We start from the raw sequence: 18,228 nt of genomic DNA on the forward strand, positions 1-18,228 counted from the left end.
TGCTTGCCTAAAGGGAACCATTGTCCACTGGCTATAGCTAGATTCTGGTTCATTTGTACTGGTTTGAAAACAGCCATGCATGACATACCCATTCTAGGCACAGCTGCCATAAAAAAATACATCACAATGTAAGAAGAGTCTGCCTAGCATCTTTTTCAAAGGTACACTCCATTGGAAGAACACTAATGCTCAAGAAAAGCATCACAGATTTCAATACTATCATGTAGTATATATACCTTTAGATACAGCTTTTATAACAGGAGTATCTGTAGGATTATTATATATGTATTATTATATACTGATTGAACTTGCATAAACCCCACAAACATCTCAGTAAGCATTCCCCTGTTAATTGTCTTCTTTTTCTTTACAGTACTCTTTACTGTAGGTGTAACATGACCTAGATATTGATAAATTATTTTACTGGATGTGGTGTGGGTATCACACAAAGGAGGGTGCTTCTGGTTTCCATGAAGGAAAGGGTCTTCAGTGGCTAGATATTTCAGAAATCCACTACCTGGAAGCAGGAAGCACACATGCGTTTCTCCACTTATCCCTCCAGCTGGTTGTCATCTCCCTTTCCAGTGCAAGAGGAACAGTTCCCTTTTCCCTTGTTATTTCTTTTCCTCCCTTTCCTCTGCAATTCTCTAGTCACCTTTCTTTGCATCTCAGGCTGCTCTGATAAGGAATATGCAGTAAGATGCCAACCATCATTGTAGCACAATGAAGTCAGGGAAGAGCCCCAAGCTGAACTTGTTCCTGCTGCTGTCATTGCAGAACCAAGCACAACTTCTGCTGCTACTGACCAGGGTAAATTTTTTCACCATAAAATCCTTTTTCTCTATTTATTCCCTTCCTTCTGCCCCTGAATTTTCTGCCCTAGCAGTTACAGGCAAAATTATTAAAATAGCATTTGTTGTGGCTAGACGGAAAATAAAACTTGGGACGCAGGAAGTAAATCTTTGGGGAGATCTCAAAGGTTTTACCAGGAAGGTTGCTTTCATCACTTGCCAGTTATTGCTAAGGGCTAGCAGCCTGTAAATGGCAGTACAAATACAGCAGGTCACAGTTGATAAGACTCCAAAAAGTTTTCACATTCATCTTATTCCAGGAATGTGTCTGGGGTTGTATACAGAAGCTCATCCCACTTAGTTTTCAGAAACTGAGAAGCAAAACTAAGTTAAGCTAGTCTGACAGAAAAATAATTGAGGAGAGGTAAAAACTGTCCTAATCATCGACTCTAGGAACAGAAGCAGAAACTTTCCCAGAGCGCCAGTATCTTGCCTAGGCTAGAACTCACATTTCAAATGTTTAACCTCTACCATATCTTTACCTAACATATACAATTTTTTGTTTTTATAAAGCTTGTTATCTTGGCACATTTTCATAGGGGAAATTAAACAACTCGATTTAGAAAAAAAAGCAAAAACAAACCAACAACTCAAAACACTGTGGAAAAGACATCAACATCTGAAACCGTTGTTAATTTTATGAGCTTGTGTTTAGAAGTGGCTGAACTGTTTAACTTCAAAGTGAATAAATAAAATGTTGAACTCACTTCTAGTAGATGCAAAGAAAATGTATGCAAAGTTACTTAACTGACAAGAGGAATTTGTCAAAAGAAATATTTAATGATTTTATAATAAACAGTATTTTCATCCAAACTATTGAAATGGGTAAAAATATCAAGCTTTTTGGTTGTTATATCTGTATAGTAGTTTTAGAGAATGCACAAGGTCAAGACTTTGAAAACATTTTACCACTGAGAATGTTCTTGGTAGCAGCTCCTGGCCTTGTTCCAGTTCAAACACTGCTACAAAATCACTTGGCATTTGTGATATACCCAAACACAGTTTGGAAATGGTTACATTAACATCAAGAGCTCAATTTTGCTCGGATAAGTGACCTGTTAAATCAGCTGCGCAATGCTGTAACAAATGAGAAATAATGCATCACACTAAAAAAGCAGGCAGTAATCTCTCATACTTTTATTTTCATCAGTTTCCTTTTGTGTGTGTGTTTTAGAAAAGTATGTACCCTGGAGTGTCATCGGTCTGGTCTGAAGACCAGGTGATCAATAGACCACCTCTGTTCATCTCGCTTATCAGGTGTCACACACAAATACACCTCCTTGCAGCTCAATTCTCCTCGTAGTAGCTTCTTTCATTAAATACAAAATTTCCTTTCAGCTGGAATAGAAACCGTGGTTTGGATTGGGAAATTCTTACACTTTTGAGGAGAGAATTCCAGGCATTTACTTCTGCTGATTTTAGGATCAATGCAGAATTTGAAATCCCCTTATAGACCCTGTAAAACACTTGCTGTAATGTTAAGTGTGTTATTAATATCAAAGAAGCCATTTTCCATAATACTGGTGCAGTCCCATATAGCTTGTACTGAGGCATGTTTGGCAGCTTGCCTCAACAAAAGATGAACCACAGCTGAAGTGCCTCTTTCAATTGGCTGTATGCTTTTAGTATAACCTTGCAAAGAATGACTTGCAAAATAATTAATAAAAACACATTTTGTCATCTCTGTGGTTCTTTAATGGCTGTGAATACTTTAAATAAAACAGGCTAATATGACTATTCCTGTTTATGAAATGGGAAGTAGTAAACATGAAAGGGTGCAGTAACTTGTCTCACACAACAGCACTGCTGGGAATGGAAACCACACCATCACTGATGTGGAAAGGACAAAAGCACTACCATGTGGCCTTGGGCAAGTGCCTCACTGTGGGTTGGACTGGCATTGGGGGAAAGGGGTAAGGCTACTTCTTTTGGTGAGGTAGACATTTTACACCAGCTTTAAGTCCTAAAGCAAACTACAACCCCTGTTTACAGTAGACCATCATTTTACATATGACAGTAAATTACATCACTTGCAATTTGTGAACACAAGACATCACCTCAGTGTTCTACTTGATGAAAGACAATAGGAGACCTTATAGTAGCATTCCAGGACCTAAAGGGGGCCTACGAGAAAGCTGGGGAGGGATGTTTTACAAGGGCATGTAGTGATAGGACAAGGAGGAATGGCTTTAAACTGAAAGAGGGGAGATCTAGATCAGATATTAGGAAGAAGTTATTTTCCTGTGAGGGTGGTGAGACACTGGAACAGGCTGCCCTGAGAAGCTGTGGCTGCCCCATCCCTGGCAGCGTTCAAGCACGGACTGAACGGGACTTTGAGCAACCTGGTCTAGCGGAAGGTGTCCCTGCCCGTGGCAGGCACTGGCATTGGTGGAATTGGCTGTGTGGCCCATGGCAGGGAGGTTGGAACTAGATGATCTTTCAGGTCTCTTACAACCCAAACCATTCTATGATTCTATGATTCTACGAAAGACCATGAAAAAACAATGAAACTGTTTCAGTCAGTCTTGGAAAGGTTTTTTTCCTTCTGTATAACTTTAATCATAGTAATGTTGAAAATGTGTCATTTGTACGGTTTTGGTTTTTTTGTTTTGGTTTGGTTTGGTTTTTTTTATTTTCAAAAGTCCTTGTTTGAAAGCTATGCAGTTTTCTGGAAAACGCGTTTACTATACATTTAAAAAATATTAGTTGTCTGTGGTCACTGATTTGGTATTATTCTAATTGGCAGCAGGAGGGACTAGTGGGGGGCCTTCTCATGGGCCTTCATACTTTTTCCCACAAGTTGAGTAACATAGCCTCAACAGCAGTACCTTCAACAGCCAGAAGCCCTGGTAAACGGCAACCACGTGCTCCATGGTGGTTTATACTGTGTTCAGTTCTGGGCCCCTCACTACAAGACAGACATTGAGGTGCTGGAGCAGGTCCAGAAAAGGGCAACGAAGCTGGTGAAGGGTCTGGAGAGTAAGTCCTATGAGGAGTGGCTGAGGGAGCCGGGGTTGTTTACTCTGGAGAAGGCTCAGGGGGGAACCTTACTGCTCTCTATAACTACCTGAAAGGAGGTTGTAGTGAGGTGGGGGTCGGTCTCTTTCCCCAAGTAACAAGTGGTAGGACAAGAGGTAATGGCCTCAAGTTGCACCAGGGGAGGTTTAGACTGGATATTAGGAAAAAATTCTTCACAGAAAGGGTGATCAGGGATTGGAACAGGCTGCCCAGGGAAGTGCTGGAATCACCATCCCTGGAAGTGTTCACAAACCGTGTAGATGAGGCCCTTAGTGACATGGTTTAGCAGTGGTCTTGGCAGTGCTGGGGTAATGGTTGGACCTGGTGATCTTGTAGGTCTTTCCAACCTAGCTGATTCTGCGATTCTGTGGGAGAGCATTTACAGTATATTCATCTTGACACGTCCAATTATTAAAAAGAAGCCGACATTAAAGGCTGCTTTAGCCCCCCGACTGTAAGGCTGAGTGCCCAGGCTCTGAACCAACCCCACTGCCTGCGGCTACCTGCCCCGCCGCCGGGGCGCAGCCACGCCCCCCTCCCGCGCAGGCGCAGCGGCGGCGGCAGGGCAGCGGGAGGAGGAGGCGGGGTCAGCGCTTCGCCCCTGGCGCTTGCGCGCCTCAGCGGCAGCGGGAACCGCGGCGGAGGGCAGCCGGGGTGAGCCTCCTTCCTTCTTTCGTCCCTCAGCCGCCATTTCGGGGTGCCGTGAGGGGGTTGCGCTGCTGTCCCGGGGAGCTGCGTGGCCCTGCCGTCGCTCGGGCCGGGCCACACGGCCATGGGGCGGGAGGTGCTCTCACCTCGGGCGGGCGGTGTGGGCCGATCTTCAACCTTTGCGGGCCAGGGTCCAAACCTCTATGTCGGGATCCAAACCTCTGTTATGAATGCGCGCCCTGAGTTTGTGGGGCGAACTAGTCACGGAGCATCCAGAGAAGACAAAACTAAGCCTGGGGGCCCGAAAAGACTCTTCTGCTAGTCACTTTAGGCGCTGGTATTTATGCGTATTCTGCGGTTACTATTTTGGTGAGGTTTTAGGTGTAAATTACTTTTTTTTCCTTTGCTACATGAGTTTCTGTCGTTGTACTGGGTGTCGGTTTACTTAAGGTTCCACTAGTACTACCAGTCTTTTATGGATAACTTAGTAACTTTATATAGAGCTGTTATACCCAGTTCTGTGTCCTGACAAGTTATGTCTGTTTTTATGTAACAACCTATAATTCAAAGGCTATGGCAAGAACGTTATCAGCAGAATTGAAGCGTCATACCCTTTGTATGTTACCTAGCTTTTCTAGCCACCTCTACCTGTTTAGGGCCAAGGCTGAAAGAGGCAACGACCATTATTAGATCGGGGTGATTGGGCTGGGGACTCATGGGTGATGTTAATTGCACAGTGATTTTTATACGGTTTCAGTGCAGGAGGTTTTTATGATCATTTGTGTAATCTTTGTGAATCTGCAAGTGTTACAAAACAGTTATCCAGGTCATCACTTAAAGACTGAATGACTTAGGTAATAACCAGAAGGTTTTTGAAAGGGCTGGGGCTCAAGAATGAAACTTCCAAGAATGATTCAAAAATTACTTCCGCAATTCAAAAGACATTGATTTTGCCTCTGAATTGAATTGTGACATTGAGTGAATTTGTGGTCTGTTAATACTTAAGAACATAGAAGACACTTCTAAATGACTGTGGGATCTTGTAACTTTCTCATGTAGAATCAAAACCATTTCATATTTGTGTTTGGAATAAACCCCTAGAACAAAGCCTGGAGGACTAAAATACAGAAAGGATGGATTTTGGGTTTGAGATTCTAACTTTCTAATTTAAGATATTCGAAGTCATTTAAACCATGCTTAAAACATATAAAGCTGTATGTGAGCAGTCTTCTGCAATGAATTACAGTGAAGATTATAATATTTTTAATCAAATAGACCTTGAGCTGTACACTGTATTTGAGAATATGCTTGCGTGTACCCACACTACTGCTTTTCAGAGCCTTTATGTACATTGAAGCCAGTGTCTAAATGTGGAATCTTGTATATTCATGTATCTTTCAAGACTGAGGCTCTGTACTTGTTAGCATTTTTGTTTCACCTTTTTTGTTAACCACAAAATGTGGAGCAAAAAAAAAATCTGTTAAGTTATACTAAGCTTTTAATACTTTCTAAGTTTGGGTTGGTTTGGGTTGTTTGGTTTTTTTTTTTCAGAGTAAAACTAGAACAAAATTCCATATTCCAGCAAGGAAAAAACAGTGCAGTCCAAAACAGCAGGAGTAGCAAATGAGAATTTGCTAAAAAAAAAATAAAAAAAAAATCAGAAATAGCCATAATTTTTGTGTTAATCTTTCCTTTTGGTAGGCTGTATATCTAAAAAAGATGGCAGATCCTTGGCAAGAATGTATGGATTATGCAGTTGGCTTAGCAAGGAAAGCTGGGGAGGTAAGTATAAACTATTTACAAATAAAGTTTTTTATAGAGCCTAGTGTGTATATATGTGTATATATTTTGAAGGAGTTTGATGTTAGATATTCTTCTGAGGAGTATTTTGTCAAAAAAACATAAACTAGCAGAGTTGTTCAGTGATGCTCAAGATTGGAGTGTCTTTCATGTTTACAGCTTGGTTAATTTAAGAAAACAACTTTGCACTTTTCTTTGGAGCAGAGTCTGCTTAAAGACTAAGGAGTATCTTTTTATTCCTTAAATTTGATTAAAAAAAATATTCTGAATTGTGTTAAACAAAGAGGATCTCTGATTTTCCCCTTACACTGCATTTGTCTACCACCTGAAAGCAGTTGACAGTCTTTCTTGCCCTATCAGTTTTATGCATTGGCTTGTTATTGGCACCAGGTACCATATCATGTTCTATACATGAAGATTGCTTTTCTTCTATAAATAAGAAGCATCCCTTGCAGTGTGATACTTGACCCACTTGTGATCTAAGAGGGCTTAGAACAAGAAAGAATTTGCACATCTTGGCAGAGCTTCAGTGTAAGAGTGGTTACCAAATGTTCAGTTTTTGGTAGTTCTACTTCCTACAGTCGAATGCTGTTGCAGCCAGACAAGATGGCACATGTACTGATTCTGTCCCCTGGAGCTGTAGAATCTGCGGAACATTGTCCCTGCAATGACCTCATTGAAGTCTTCCCTCAGAAAATCTTTCTGTGTTGCAGTAAAATACTTCTGTGGGCTGTGAGGCATGGATTCTTGCTTAAGCTGATTCTGATAGTTGTAAGATCATAAATGCAGAGTCTGGCTAAAAATAGCTGACTTACTTAAGCTTAGGCTTAAGTGTTTCATTCAACTCTGGTACTTAAATTTATAAATCAAAAACTTGTCCTAACAAAATGGAACTTGGTTTTATGTACCACTGGATCTTTTTGTAGTATGCAAATTTAAGGTCACAAAAAAGTTTGTGCTGAGTAGGAACTGGAGATAGATGCAACGGTAAGCCCCAGGTCCTGCAATTAAATCCAGGTTTTGTCACTGCTTGTGTTTCTGTTTTGTACATGCAGTATAGAAAATGATAGTAAAAATGATGCTCAAATTTTTAGGAAAATTAGTATTTTCCATAAATGGATTTTTTTTTCTTTCTTGTTTTTTTTAACAGATAATCTGTGGAGCACTCAAAGAAGAAATATCTGTTATGACTAAAAGTTCACCAGTAGATCTCGTGACAGAAACTGATCAAAAAGTAGAAAACTTCATTATTTCTTTGTTAAAAGAAAAGTATCCTTCTCACAGGTACAGCATCTTATCAATACACTTTTGATAGGAGAAGGGGAGAGGTGTCTGGAAGAAGAAGAAAATGGAAGGTTTATGATTGTGCTTGTTAAAATTTCGTTATGATTGGCGTGCTGGAAAGTTACAGAAATCTCTCTTACCCTCATTAAGTATTTTAGAGTAGTTGTGGGTTGACATTTTGTCCAGGGCTGTAGTAGAAAACCAGGGTGTCCCCCCGGTCTACTGACAGGAGTTTAGCCTTGCTCAAGATATGCACTGACAGTCGCTTCCGCTTGAGCCAGCTGTAAATACATTCGTGTTGGAGAATCAGCGGTGGCCCCAAGATACCTGGAACCCAAATTTCTTGTCTCCTGTTGGCTGTTGAAGTTAACATGCCTTTGCTATCCGTGCAGGATGGGTCCCCTGGTACCATGTGTGCCTTTGGAAGTTAACATGCCTTTGCTGTCTGTGCAGGATGGGTCCTGTGGTACCGTGTGTGCCTTTGGGAAATCTCATACAATTTAAGAACATCAAACGTGCTTAAAAGAAGACAGGATCTTCTGATTCTTTAAGTGTGTCATACAAATTACTGATTTTTTTTTTAATTCCTTCCCCCCCGCCTTTTTTTTTTTCCTCCCCCTGCCCTTCCTCCCCCTGAAATAAATCTATTCTTGAAGGGATAATTGTGTGTATTTCACTTACTTTTACTTACATAGAATCATGGAATCAACTAGGTTGGAAAAGACCTTTAAGATCAAGTCCAACCGTTACCCCAGGATTGCCATATATGGGACTTTCTCTCCCATTTTGACATAACGACTAAAGTTTAATACAATTTCCTTAAAGTGGGTTTGCTAATTTTTCTTACATTTTCTTCAAGACTTTATTACTGTAGCTGTATATGTGAAATCTAATAAATATGCATAGATTTGGAACAACTGAGGTGATGCAAAATTTCAGTAACCCAGTTAAATTAGTGTAAGCATACAGACTTGTGGAATGACCTTGACATAACAGTTTCTGTGATATTGATAAATGATAAAAATTTTAGGATATTTTAGCTTCTTTTTATGTTACATAATTGATACCACGTTAGACATACTGGTGTTGAACAACTTCTAATGAATTATTCATCCACCTAAATAACTATTCAGTCTCTTATCTTTGTGAAGATCTGTCACATGCCCTTTCTTTCTAAGCAATCATCTTCACTTCCATAGTTAATCATAAAACCCCTAGTCAATATTAAAGGGACCTTATTTGTTTACTATCAGCAGTTCTGATTTTACGTGTTTGTGGAGGAAAGCATGTGTTTGCATACTTTTCATAGGTTGAGTAATATGTGATAAATTTATAAACATGCAAAAGGCACAGAAAAGAATTCCACCCACTCAGACTCATCCCAATAATTTTGCAGTTGAAAATAAACACTTTCATGTGCAGCTAAAACTGTGAAATTTGGGTTCCTGTAGCGCTGTGCCTTGTGTGGCTTTTGGGTTGAGCATGTACTCTGCTGTCGTCTTCAGGAGGAGCTCTGGTTTGGATTTCATCCCTTTATCACTTTACCGTTTTGTAATGCTTGTAAAACTAAACAGTTTTGAGATTTAACTCTCTGTCATACTTGAACTGAAATCAGACTGCAATTCAACTGTTACTGCAGTGGTCTAACTAGATGTGTATGACCACAAAGGCGTTCTTCAGTTAAACAAGCTAAAGAGTAGTGTTTTATAGCACAAATAAACTGAAAGGTGTAAGTAGCTACAGATACTCTGACCAAAATTTGATGATGCTGTTACTGGAAAAAAATGATGAAAACTTCAGTGTTCTGCATGCTGAATTTCAATATTGGATATTAAAATGCGAAGTTCTCTTCCCTGCGTACTGTGCTTATCTCTGACGTCATAAATATTGATGCAAGCTTGGTCAGATGTGGTTGGTGCTTTCCAGATAAATTGTGTGTTTCTCAGCTTTTTACATTTGATCACTGGTGGTACAAAAACCTGCATCTCACTGTAAGAACTTTACTTTCAAGGACAGTGTTGCAATTCAGACATTTTAATTTCTTTGTACCTTTTAAATGTGTTTGCTGCTCTAGCTTCATTGGAGAAGAATCTGTTGCAGCTGGAGAGGGCAGCATTTTGACAGATAACCCCACATGGATTATAGACCCTATTGATGGAACTACCAACTTCGTACACAGGTCCACCTTTCATTTCTTTGTTAGCAACTTCAGCCTTTTTTTCTTTTTCCAGTTCTATGAAATTAAGGTTTTTCTCACTTTTAAATTGCTTTAAAAGAGATATTATGAACTTGTTAATAGTTACAAGTTGTTATTTTGATTTACTAAGAGCTATGGGACATTTTTTGTAATAATTTTAGTATTCCTGTAAGAACTGTAATAGTCTCCCTCTGCAACAAACAGCAGTTGTTCCATGAGCAGCCTGTACTACATAGCAGGGGTCAGCAGCCTTTAGCACAGGTGCCGAATACAGGTGGGCAGTTTTTAACAGTAAAGCAACAAGACTCATAATTAGGAGTTGCAGCATCTTCAGAGGGGTGATAACAGCTTCAAGTGCTGATTGCTAAGAAATTTCAAACTCATTGAGATCTAGGAGCTGCTACCATGAAAGGAAGCAGAATATTACCAGTAATTGTCTAGTGGTATTTTGCACCAGGATGAGGAAGGGGATTTCAGTGTAATGCTGCCTCCCTATTCCTTCTGTCTAAAACATGATATATTTTGGCCCTGATGAGTTTTTTCTGAGCGTACTTGACTCCAATTTTGAAATGACTGCCACTGTGTGCACCACAGCTTTAAACAGCTGCTGAATCCTGCTAAATAACATGTTCAAAAGCTATAAAAAAATCTATTCTGCTGGATTTACAGACTTAAAACTCTATTTTTTTTGCAGCTAGTAAATAGAGCGAATGTTTTGGAACTGCAAATTTTGAAGAGTAAAAATATTAAATGGTTGATTGTTAAAAACTTAGACTGAGATGCAGTGCACCCTGTCCTGTATAGTCCCACTGCCTTTACTCTTCCCCCGCATCCTTCCTTCTTGCTTCAATATCTGTCTTTTTCATTGCTTTGGTGGAGAAAGTGGAGGTGGAGGAAAAGGTGACTTGCTTTTTTTGACAAGACCGTTTTGGCCAGCTTGTTCCTTATGGTTAGTAGCGCAGAGGCTTGCTTGTATTCTTTGGCTATAAAATGTCAGTCCCTGAGCTAGTAAGAGTTGTAACAGGGATGACAGTCCCTAAGCTGTAACAGACTTAGTTTCAGTGGGTGGAATAGCATGTATTTTAAATGGTAATTGGTGTTGTTTGGTCTATTTTCATAGCAAATTGTGCAAGTTTCAGAAAACTAATATTTCCTATATAGTCCAGGGGTTTTTTTTAAATATACATTACATTTAACTGAACATTGTTTTCATTAAAAGTAAGCATGGTAATGAAAGAAGCATAGTATCTCACTGTAAATTAGTGAAATGTTTTGTTTTGTAGGTTTCCATTTGTGGCAGTTTCAATTGGCTTTGTTGTAAACAAAAAGGTATACTTTTTATTACTTAATATCTAATAAATCAAAACCAAATTAATTCCTTGTTGCTAACTATAACTAAGATATGTGTTTTCACAATAAATAGGAAGAAAGGGAAAAAAATGCCAAGGTACTTTTACTTTTTCTTGCAGATAGAGTTTGGAATTGTGTATAGTTGTGTAGAAGACAAGATGTATACTGCCAGAAAAGGAAAAGGTTCATTTTGCAATGGTCAGAAACTTCAAGTATCAGGCCAAAAAGGTAATTTGGACTGAGTAGCTTATTTCTGATAATTACATTTATTTTTGCATCAACAAAATCAACATCAACAAATGAGGCATCAACAGTTTTAGACCTGGATATGTTCCTGTTTCTTAGCTCTTAATTTTGTTTTGCAAAGAGGCTGGTTTTGGCCATGGGTTGTTTGGCTTAGAGAAACATAGCATGTGTTTCTTTGATGCATATAGTATGCTTCTGATCTTTGCAGAATCAGGACTCAGCAATTGAAGATTTTATTCCCTGTGTGGTTGTGGTTCTTTGTTTGGTTTTAATTAGTTGTATGTCTATAATCCTTCTGTGATTGTTCTTTGGAGTCTGTAACAAATCTACCAAACAATTCAACTTCTTCCAGGTGTGAACTAGTGATTTAAATCAGTGTCACTCTTGTAGACTTACTACCCTTCGTAAAGTAAAATCCACACTTAAAGTGGAACCTTTAAAGATCTGAGGACTGTTCTAATTTTTATAGCAATAGAATTTTATTTACTAACGGCACTGATTAATGTATATGCACAGTTGAACCAGGTCATGCTTTGTTTGCAGTACTTTTTCCCCTGCCATTTTCCATGCAAAAAGAGAATTTTATACATTCAATATGTGCAATATTTATATTAATATACACATTATTCAGTCTTGTAAGAAAGCAGTAAACTCTGCTAATTACTGTTACTATGTTAGTTGTTCTAAAAGTGAGGTTTTATTTCTTTTCCAGACATTACAAAATCCCTTTTAGTAACAGAATTGGGATCAAATCGTGATCCAGAGACTATAAAAATAATTCTTTCTAACATGGAAAGGCTTCTGAGTATTCCTATTCACGGGTAAGACATTTCGTATTTTTTATACTTGCTGATAGTGTTAATATTGTAAATATGATTGGTTGCATTACACCTTAAATGCAAAATATGATTTAAGTGTTTTTGTCTAGTAGCTTCTGCAGAGAAACTCTAGTAAGTGTGTTTAACTTTTTCAAGCTGGGACATATATAAGAGAACCCTAAGAGCCACTATTGAGTAGCAAAGCATGTTTGGTTTTGTAGGACTAAAAAGCATTATATTTATTAGTTAAAAAAAATAAAATACAAGTTTGTGCATTTTCTCCCCTCCCCCACAAACAGATGAAGAGTAAAACTGGATAAACAGAAGCTGTATTACATTTCTTAGTTTCCTTTCCCTGTAGTAATCAATATCATTGTTTTGGTTGGGTTTTTTTTTTTAATATGTGTCAGAAGACAAAAGTAGATCTCACTTTTCTCTTTCAATACTGTACAATTTTAATTTGTCCAAGTAGTTGAAATTGTCCATAAACTGCTCTTAATTTGGTTGCATTCCCTGCTTCCTCTCCTCCAGAAATGTAGCCAAAGCCGACATATCCACAAACCATTTTATGTCTAAAAGTGGTTTCAGTAGACAGTTTTTTATTACTCAATGGTACTCATGTTTCTGATCAAAAAGGGGCTGTAGTTTTATGCTGAGATTCTCAGGAGTCTTGTTTTGACACTTAACATGTAGATTTATTTTTTTTCTACTTCCAAAAAGTCTTCTGATGTCACTAAAGAATATATAATAAATTGTAAGTAGGGAGTATGTTTTAGGTCTGTTGTCAGTTCAACTTTGATATTCTATTTGTAAACAATAAATTGAGATTGGAGTTGATTTAGTTGCTTCTTGCAATACCTTAGCTCCTATCAGTTTACATTTTAATGTACATTTTACTGATAATTGAAATAACTGCAATTATTTGTACAAGTCACGCTTACTAAGTGCATCAACATTTCCAGAAGAAACTGGGATTTGTAACACAAGGGTTTTGATGAGGTTATCCAAATTTAGACCAAATTTATGCTGTGTAACTTATTCTTTCTGATTACTGCTGTTAGGGTTTTTTGTAAGTCAGAGATGCCTGCTGAGCATGGCCAAAGAAACTGAAGTAAGTGCTTTTTCAACACTGAGAGCAGTGTACACTCCACTTGAATTCTCGTATTCAAAAAGCAAAGCAGAATATCTGTTACTATTCCATGGATAGGCATCTTCCATAATATGTTTTAGGTTAAGAAGTTATTTAAGATGTCTTTTCACTTTAAACCAAAATTGTTTAACAGAACTCATAAATGTGATTTCTGGAAATTGTCTATATTTGGAGAGCTTTTCAAGCTGTTTAAGCAAAACTTCATTCACGCTTTTTTGTTTCACTGCATCACATTTTCACATCTATCACATTTTGTCTAGCTCAGTTCACTTTGCGTACGATACTTCTGTGTTCTCCATGCAGTGTACACAGGCACTGTGGCTTTCGGACAAACTGTTCTCAGTTAAAAGAATCATCTGTCTCCTTTAGGATTAGAGCCGTTGGTACAGCAGCTGTGAACATGTGCCTCGTGGCAACGGGTGGAGCTGATGCCTATTATGAAATGGGCATTCACTGCTGGGACATGGCAGGGGCTGGAATCATTATTACTGAAGCAGGCGGAGTACTGCTAGATGTATCGGGTAAATACGCTGCATGCGTGGTACTTTTTTGTCCCTTTAAATAGCTAATTGGGAGCATAACATAGCTGAAATGAGAAAGCAAAGAGGTTTTTCAATCCTTTTTCCAAGTTACCACTATTGAACAGAGTTCCCATCCAGTTAATAGATTAAGAGTCAATTGTATGTTCTTAAGCTACAAGACAGCCTTTAGTCCCTTTGCTGAGCACCTGGAAGAGTGAAAAAAAAGATAGTAAGCAAGCACTGAAGAGAATTTAAATGTAGCTCATACAAGGTACCAGTTGTGTTAAATGGGTTTTTCTCCAGGGGCAAAACTTGGTCCTAAATAGTAATGTATCATTTACACTTGATTTTTTTTTCCAGTGCTCGTTTTCTTATTAACTTTTAATTTTATCCAGATACAAGCTGATTACTTTGCTTGCTTTGATTTCTAGGTGGACCATTTGATTTGATGTCTCGAAGAATAATTGCAGCAAGCAGTCAGGCTATAGGAGAACGAATAGCCAAAGCACTTCAAATAATTCCTCTGAAAAGGGATGATGCAACTAACTGAATGCCAAAGCTACACCTTAAATGTAATTATATAGTGTCTTATAGTCCAATGTGGTGGTTGTTCTACACCTTGAACCTGATGAAAAAGATAGATAAATAGATGGTAGTCTTTCAGTATTGGCGTGACTGCTATGTAGTGTTTTGAGGTTGGACCAATGTTCTAAGTTAGCTTTTACTGTTAAGTATTTTATTTAACATCACAATTACATGAAGATCTATAAAAAGAAGCAAATATGTACTACTAATATTTTCAAGTTTTATACTGCAACGGAAGGGATAGCAAGAGTTTCTCTGATGTGTAGGTAAATAAAAATATCTAGTTCTGTCAGTGACAAACCAAAATTCACTGTCTTAACACCACATCATCACATCAGATCCTGAACACAGAAAGATGAAGGCATTGCTCTTTATCCAGTCTTTCTCTAACTTGTCTGTTGTTTTCTTCAGTGTCATCAGTGTATCTGTTTCCTTATCTTGCTACAGTTTTTGTAGATGTGGTCCACACATTTCCAAACTTTTTTTAGTTGTTTGTAGTTTTGGCTCTAATTTTAAGCCTTTATTACTTAGCTATAATTGGTTTTGTAGTCATTGTTCTACCTTTCATATGGTAGATGAACACAGTCACTTCTTTAGCCTCTTAAGTGGCCAGCACACTTGCAAATTTATTGCAGTTGAAAAAATAATACTTATTGTGCCAGAAAATGTATATCTCCCAGAAATAAGTTTTGAGCACACCTTCTATCACCAAATGAACTTAATGTCAATTAAGATGAAGTATGGTTTGCATTTGACCATTGGAATCAGCTGATACTAGGTCCTCAAATTTATTCTCAGCAGTTATAATTTGTGTTAATTTTGCTTGGGTTTCTCATGGATGAGTGTGTTTTAAAGTCTAAGGAATCATTACAATCCAAGAGAGTTTTCATTAAAATGCTGGCAAAAAAATAAGCCCATAGTACGTTTTTTTTACGTAATTTTCTTTAAGTTATGAAAGCAGTGACCAACCAGGATCAGGTTTCCCCTGTGTTATAGAGTGTACAGGCACAAAAGAAGATGCATATCTAAACTTAAATGTTTTATAAATCTAAGAAATACTATTAATTTCATTCTTGGTGTCAGTTGTTCTGAACTTTGAAAACTATACTGGTTCTTCGAACTTTTGTATTAAGATTGTTAAAAGTATCAGTGTACTGTTCAAATAATTAATGCACTTTAAAAAAAAAAAAGGTTTAACTTAGATCAGTTTTTAGACTGATTTTTTCTGTGTCTAAAGTTTCCTAAAGAAAGTTGTCTCATTGGTGATCCAGTCAAGACACAGCAGTGCTTCGGAAAACCTGGCTTTGTAACTGCTGTTTTTGTTTTGGAAAATGGTGTTCTCTGTCTTGAAGTTTTAACATCTCATAAATTTCAGTCCTTTATATCTGTTGGTTTTTGCATACTTTGTAGAAATATTTAATTTGAAGTTGTATCTAATGTCAGATGAGTAACATTGACATCAGCTATTCAAAGGTCTTGTCAAACAGCCAGACTTACATTAATCGTACTTTTTAAATTCCCACTGACAAGGGTAGAAAAGTTTTGAGTATTTCACTGTAACTTAAATGAGGTGGTATCATAATTATTTCTTGAGAAGTATGTCTCCTATACCATTTCTGTGGCTTTTGTATAATAAATTCTGCATAACTTTTTAAAACTGATTTATTTGTGAGATAGAGACATGTCTAAAAAATAGTTGAGATGGGAGAACACATTTGAAATAAATATGCTTTAGCAGCAGCGGCTTCAGATGTGCTTCCTTTTGCAACATCCATCAGAGTACGGTGCTGCATCCCAGCAAGCTGGGTTTGTGGGCTTCAGACTTTCCCTGGGTTGAGCACTTTTTTCTTCTTGATGTACATAGATCATAAACCGTTGTGCCTTTAGATAAGTGGATTATGTTTACACCTGCAGGAAGTTTTTAAAGTGAAGATTCCAACACCTTGCAACGAGATGATGGTGCATTAATCATCTCCAACCTCAGAACTCAAACTTTACGGGCTATATTGGCTGTGATTTGTTTTGAAGGCCCATCAGCTGGTTGAAGCATGTAGGTTTCTTGCTGTTAGCTTTCCTAATAATGCTCTTCAAGGAAAACTGTGTATGAATTTCGTGTCTTGGCTCTCTCGCTCTATTTGATTGGAGACCAGCCTCTTTTTTTTTTTTACTCCATAAATGGCAGCTTTTATCAATTGTCTTTATTTTTAATGTCAGTCTCGCTTTCACGGGGATCAGAAATCCCTGTTGTTTGCTGCTTTGCTAAGCGTTATCTTCTCAGATAACTCTTCATCTAATATTGGCCACTTCTTTCGTCATGTGAAAAGACACCAAAATGCAGTTAAAAAATTTAAAGGCATTTTCTTTTTTGTTCTGTGCTAGCCTGCAATTTTGGCAGATTTTTGTAGTAATCTGTTTTTCTAGTAAGACAGAGCAGTTATGATTGCTGTGTAATCAAAATGGTTTTGAGAGATTATATATGAAAGGTAGTTCCTGAATGTTCAGAACAATAATACCTGGTTTTGTTGCTTTGAAAGATGCAGTGACAGAATCATCTGAGAGAGTTATTTTTTTCTATATAATTTAAGATAAATTTATGTATTTACAAGATGTCTTGTTGCCCAGCAAAAGCTAATCAGAAAACTGGTTACCACAGAATGAACAGATAGACTGTGAAATTGAGATCACAAATATTCCTCATGAAGACATCAACAGTTCAGTACACAGGAAGCTTTCTTACACAGCTTTTCAGTGGCTAATTCATGACTTCAGATCGCAAATTTTGCTATGGTTTTAATCTCACCAAACTTAAAAGTACTAGAAGGAAGACATCAGGACAGATTCAGCAACTGGAGCAAGTGAAAAATTCTGAGAAATAACTGCTGAAAATTAAAGGATCATTACGGGCAAATTTAACCAGCCCCTTCATTTTTACTTTGAGAATTTGACCAAATGGTCGACATCATCACTATGGTTGCTACAGAGCCTACTGCTATTCTTAACAAAGGTCTTCAGAGTAGGGGTGCTGATTTTTAGCCCAAGACTAAAACAATCAGTGCTACAAAATAGGTAATACTGATTTTTAGCACTAGTGTGTATGAAAAAGGGGAGGTAGCCTTAGTTTATTACCCTGGCTATTTGGTAGACTGCCACCTACCATCCCTGTTCACTAGCCTCCTCCATTAATTGATTTGCTGATAGTTTGTAATTGCTTGCTATGACAACCTGCAAAGCTTTGTTGCTTCTTCAAAGCAGGATTTTCCATGGATTCAATCCATCAGAGCTTTTCCCAGCATGAAATACTGCCAAAGTCAAAGTCATAAAAGGCTTCAGGTTCTCGTCCAACCCTGTTAAGCAACCCGGTGGAAAACCCCCAGTGGAATATGGACTATTCCTCATTATATCTGTGACCCAAAGCTATGATTTTAGTTCTGCATACTCTAATGCCTCAGTGTGAACTAGACATTCTAATATGACCTCAGTATAAAGCAATCTAAGGGCCTTCTCTTTCTTTTCTTGTGCTTCTTCCTGTCCTCCCCAGGTCAGCTGCTAATTCAGCTCTGTTCATTACCTGGGAGTGAAGTAATTGCTTCATAAGTCTGATCTTGTTGCTAAAGTGCTGACAGGCAACTCTCCAAGAACACATTGTTTTGGGATCTGCAGCAGTTGGCATGGCTTCCTTTGCACAAACTCCAGGCATCAGAAGGGTATTATCAGTGATACCTCAAGAGTCTCTCCCGGAGCCAGAGTCAGCCAAATCTGG

General features: G+C 38.1%; 1 protein-coding gene across 2 annotated transcripts; it reads left to right on the forward strand.

Moving 5' to 3' along the window:
- Positions 1-4,425: 4,425 nt before the first annotated feature.
- Positions 4,426-16,205, forward strand: IMPA1 (inositol monophosphatase 1). 2 transcript variants are annotated; one of them, XM_030477685.1, is made up of 9 exons: positions 4,426-4,523; positions 6,219-6,299; positions 7,468-7,601; positions 9,676-9,780; positions 11,082-11,127; positions 11,268-11,376; positions 12,107-12,215; positions 13,732-13,883; positions 14,315-16,205. In XM_030477685.1, exons 2-9 carry the CDS (start codon positions 6,237-6,239, stop codon positions 14,431-14,433), a joined length of 837 nt encoding a protein of 278 aa, XP_030333545.1. In that variant the 5' UTR covers positions 4,426-4,523; positions 6,219-6,236; the 3' UTR covers positions 14,434-16,205. The 2 variants fall into 2 exon arrangements, with proteins under 2 accessions (XP_030333545.1, XP_030333553.1); XM_030477693.1 differs by lacking the exon at positions 4,426-4,523 and adding an exon at positions 4,570-4,886.
- Positions 16,206-18,228: the final 2,023 nt, after the last annotated feature.

The sequence above is a fragment of the Strigops habroptila genome, chromosome 1, assembly GCF_004027225.2.
Source record: "Strigops habroptila isolate Jane chromosome 1, bStrHab1.2.pri, whole genome shotgun sequence".
Taxonomy (NCBI): domain Eukaryota; kingdom Metazoa; phylum Chordata; class Aves; order Psittaciformes; family Psittacidae; genus Strigops; species Strigops habroptila.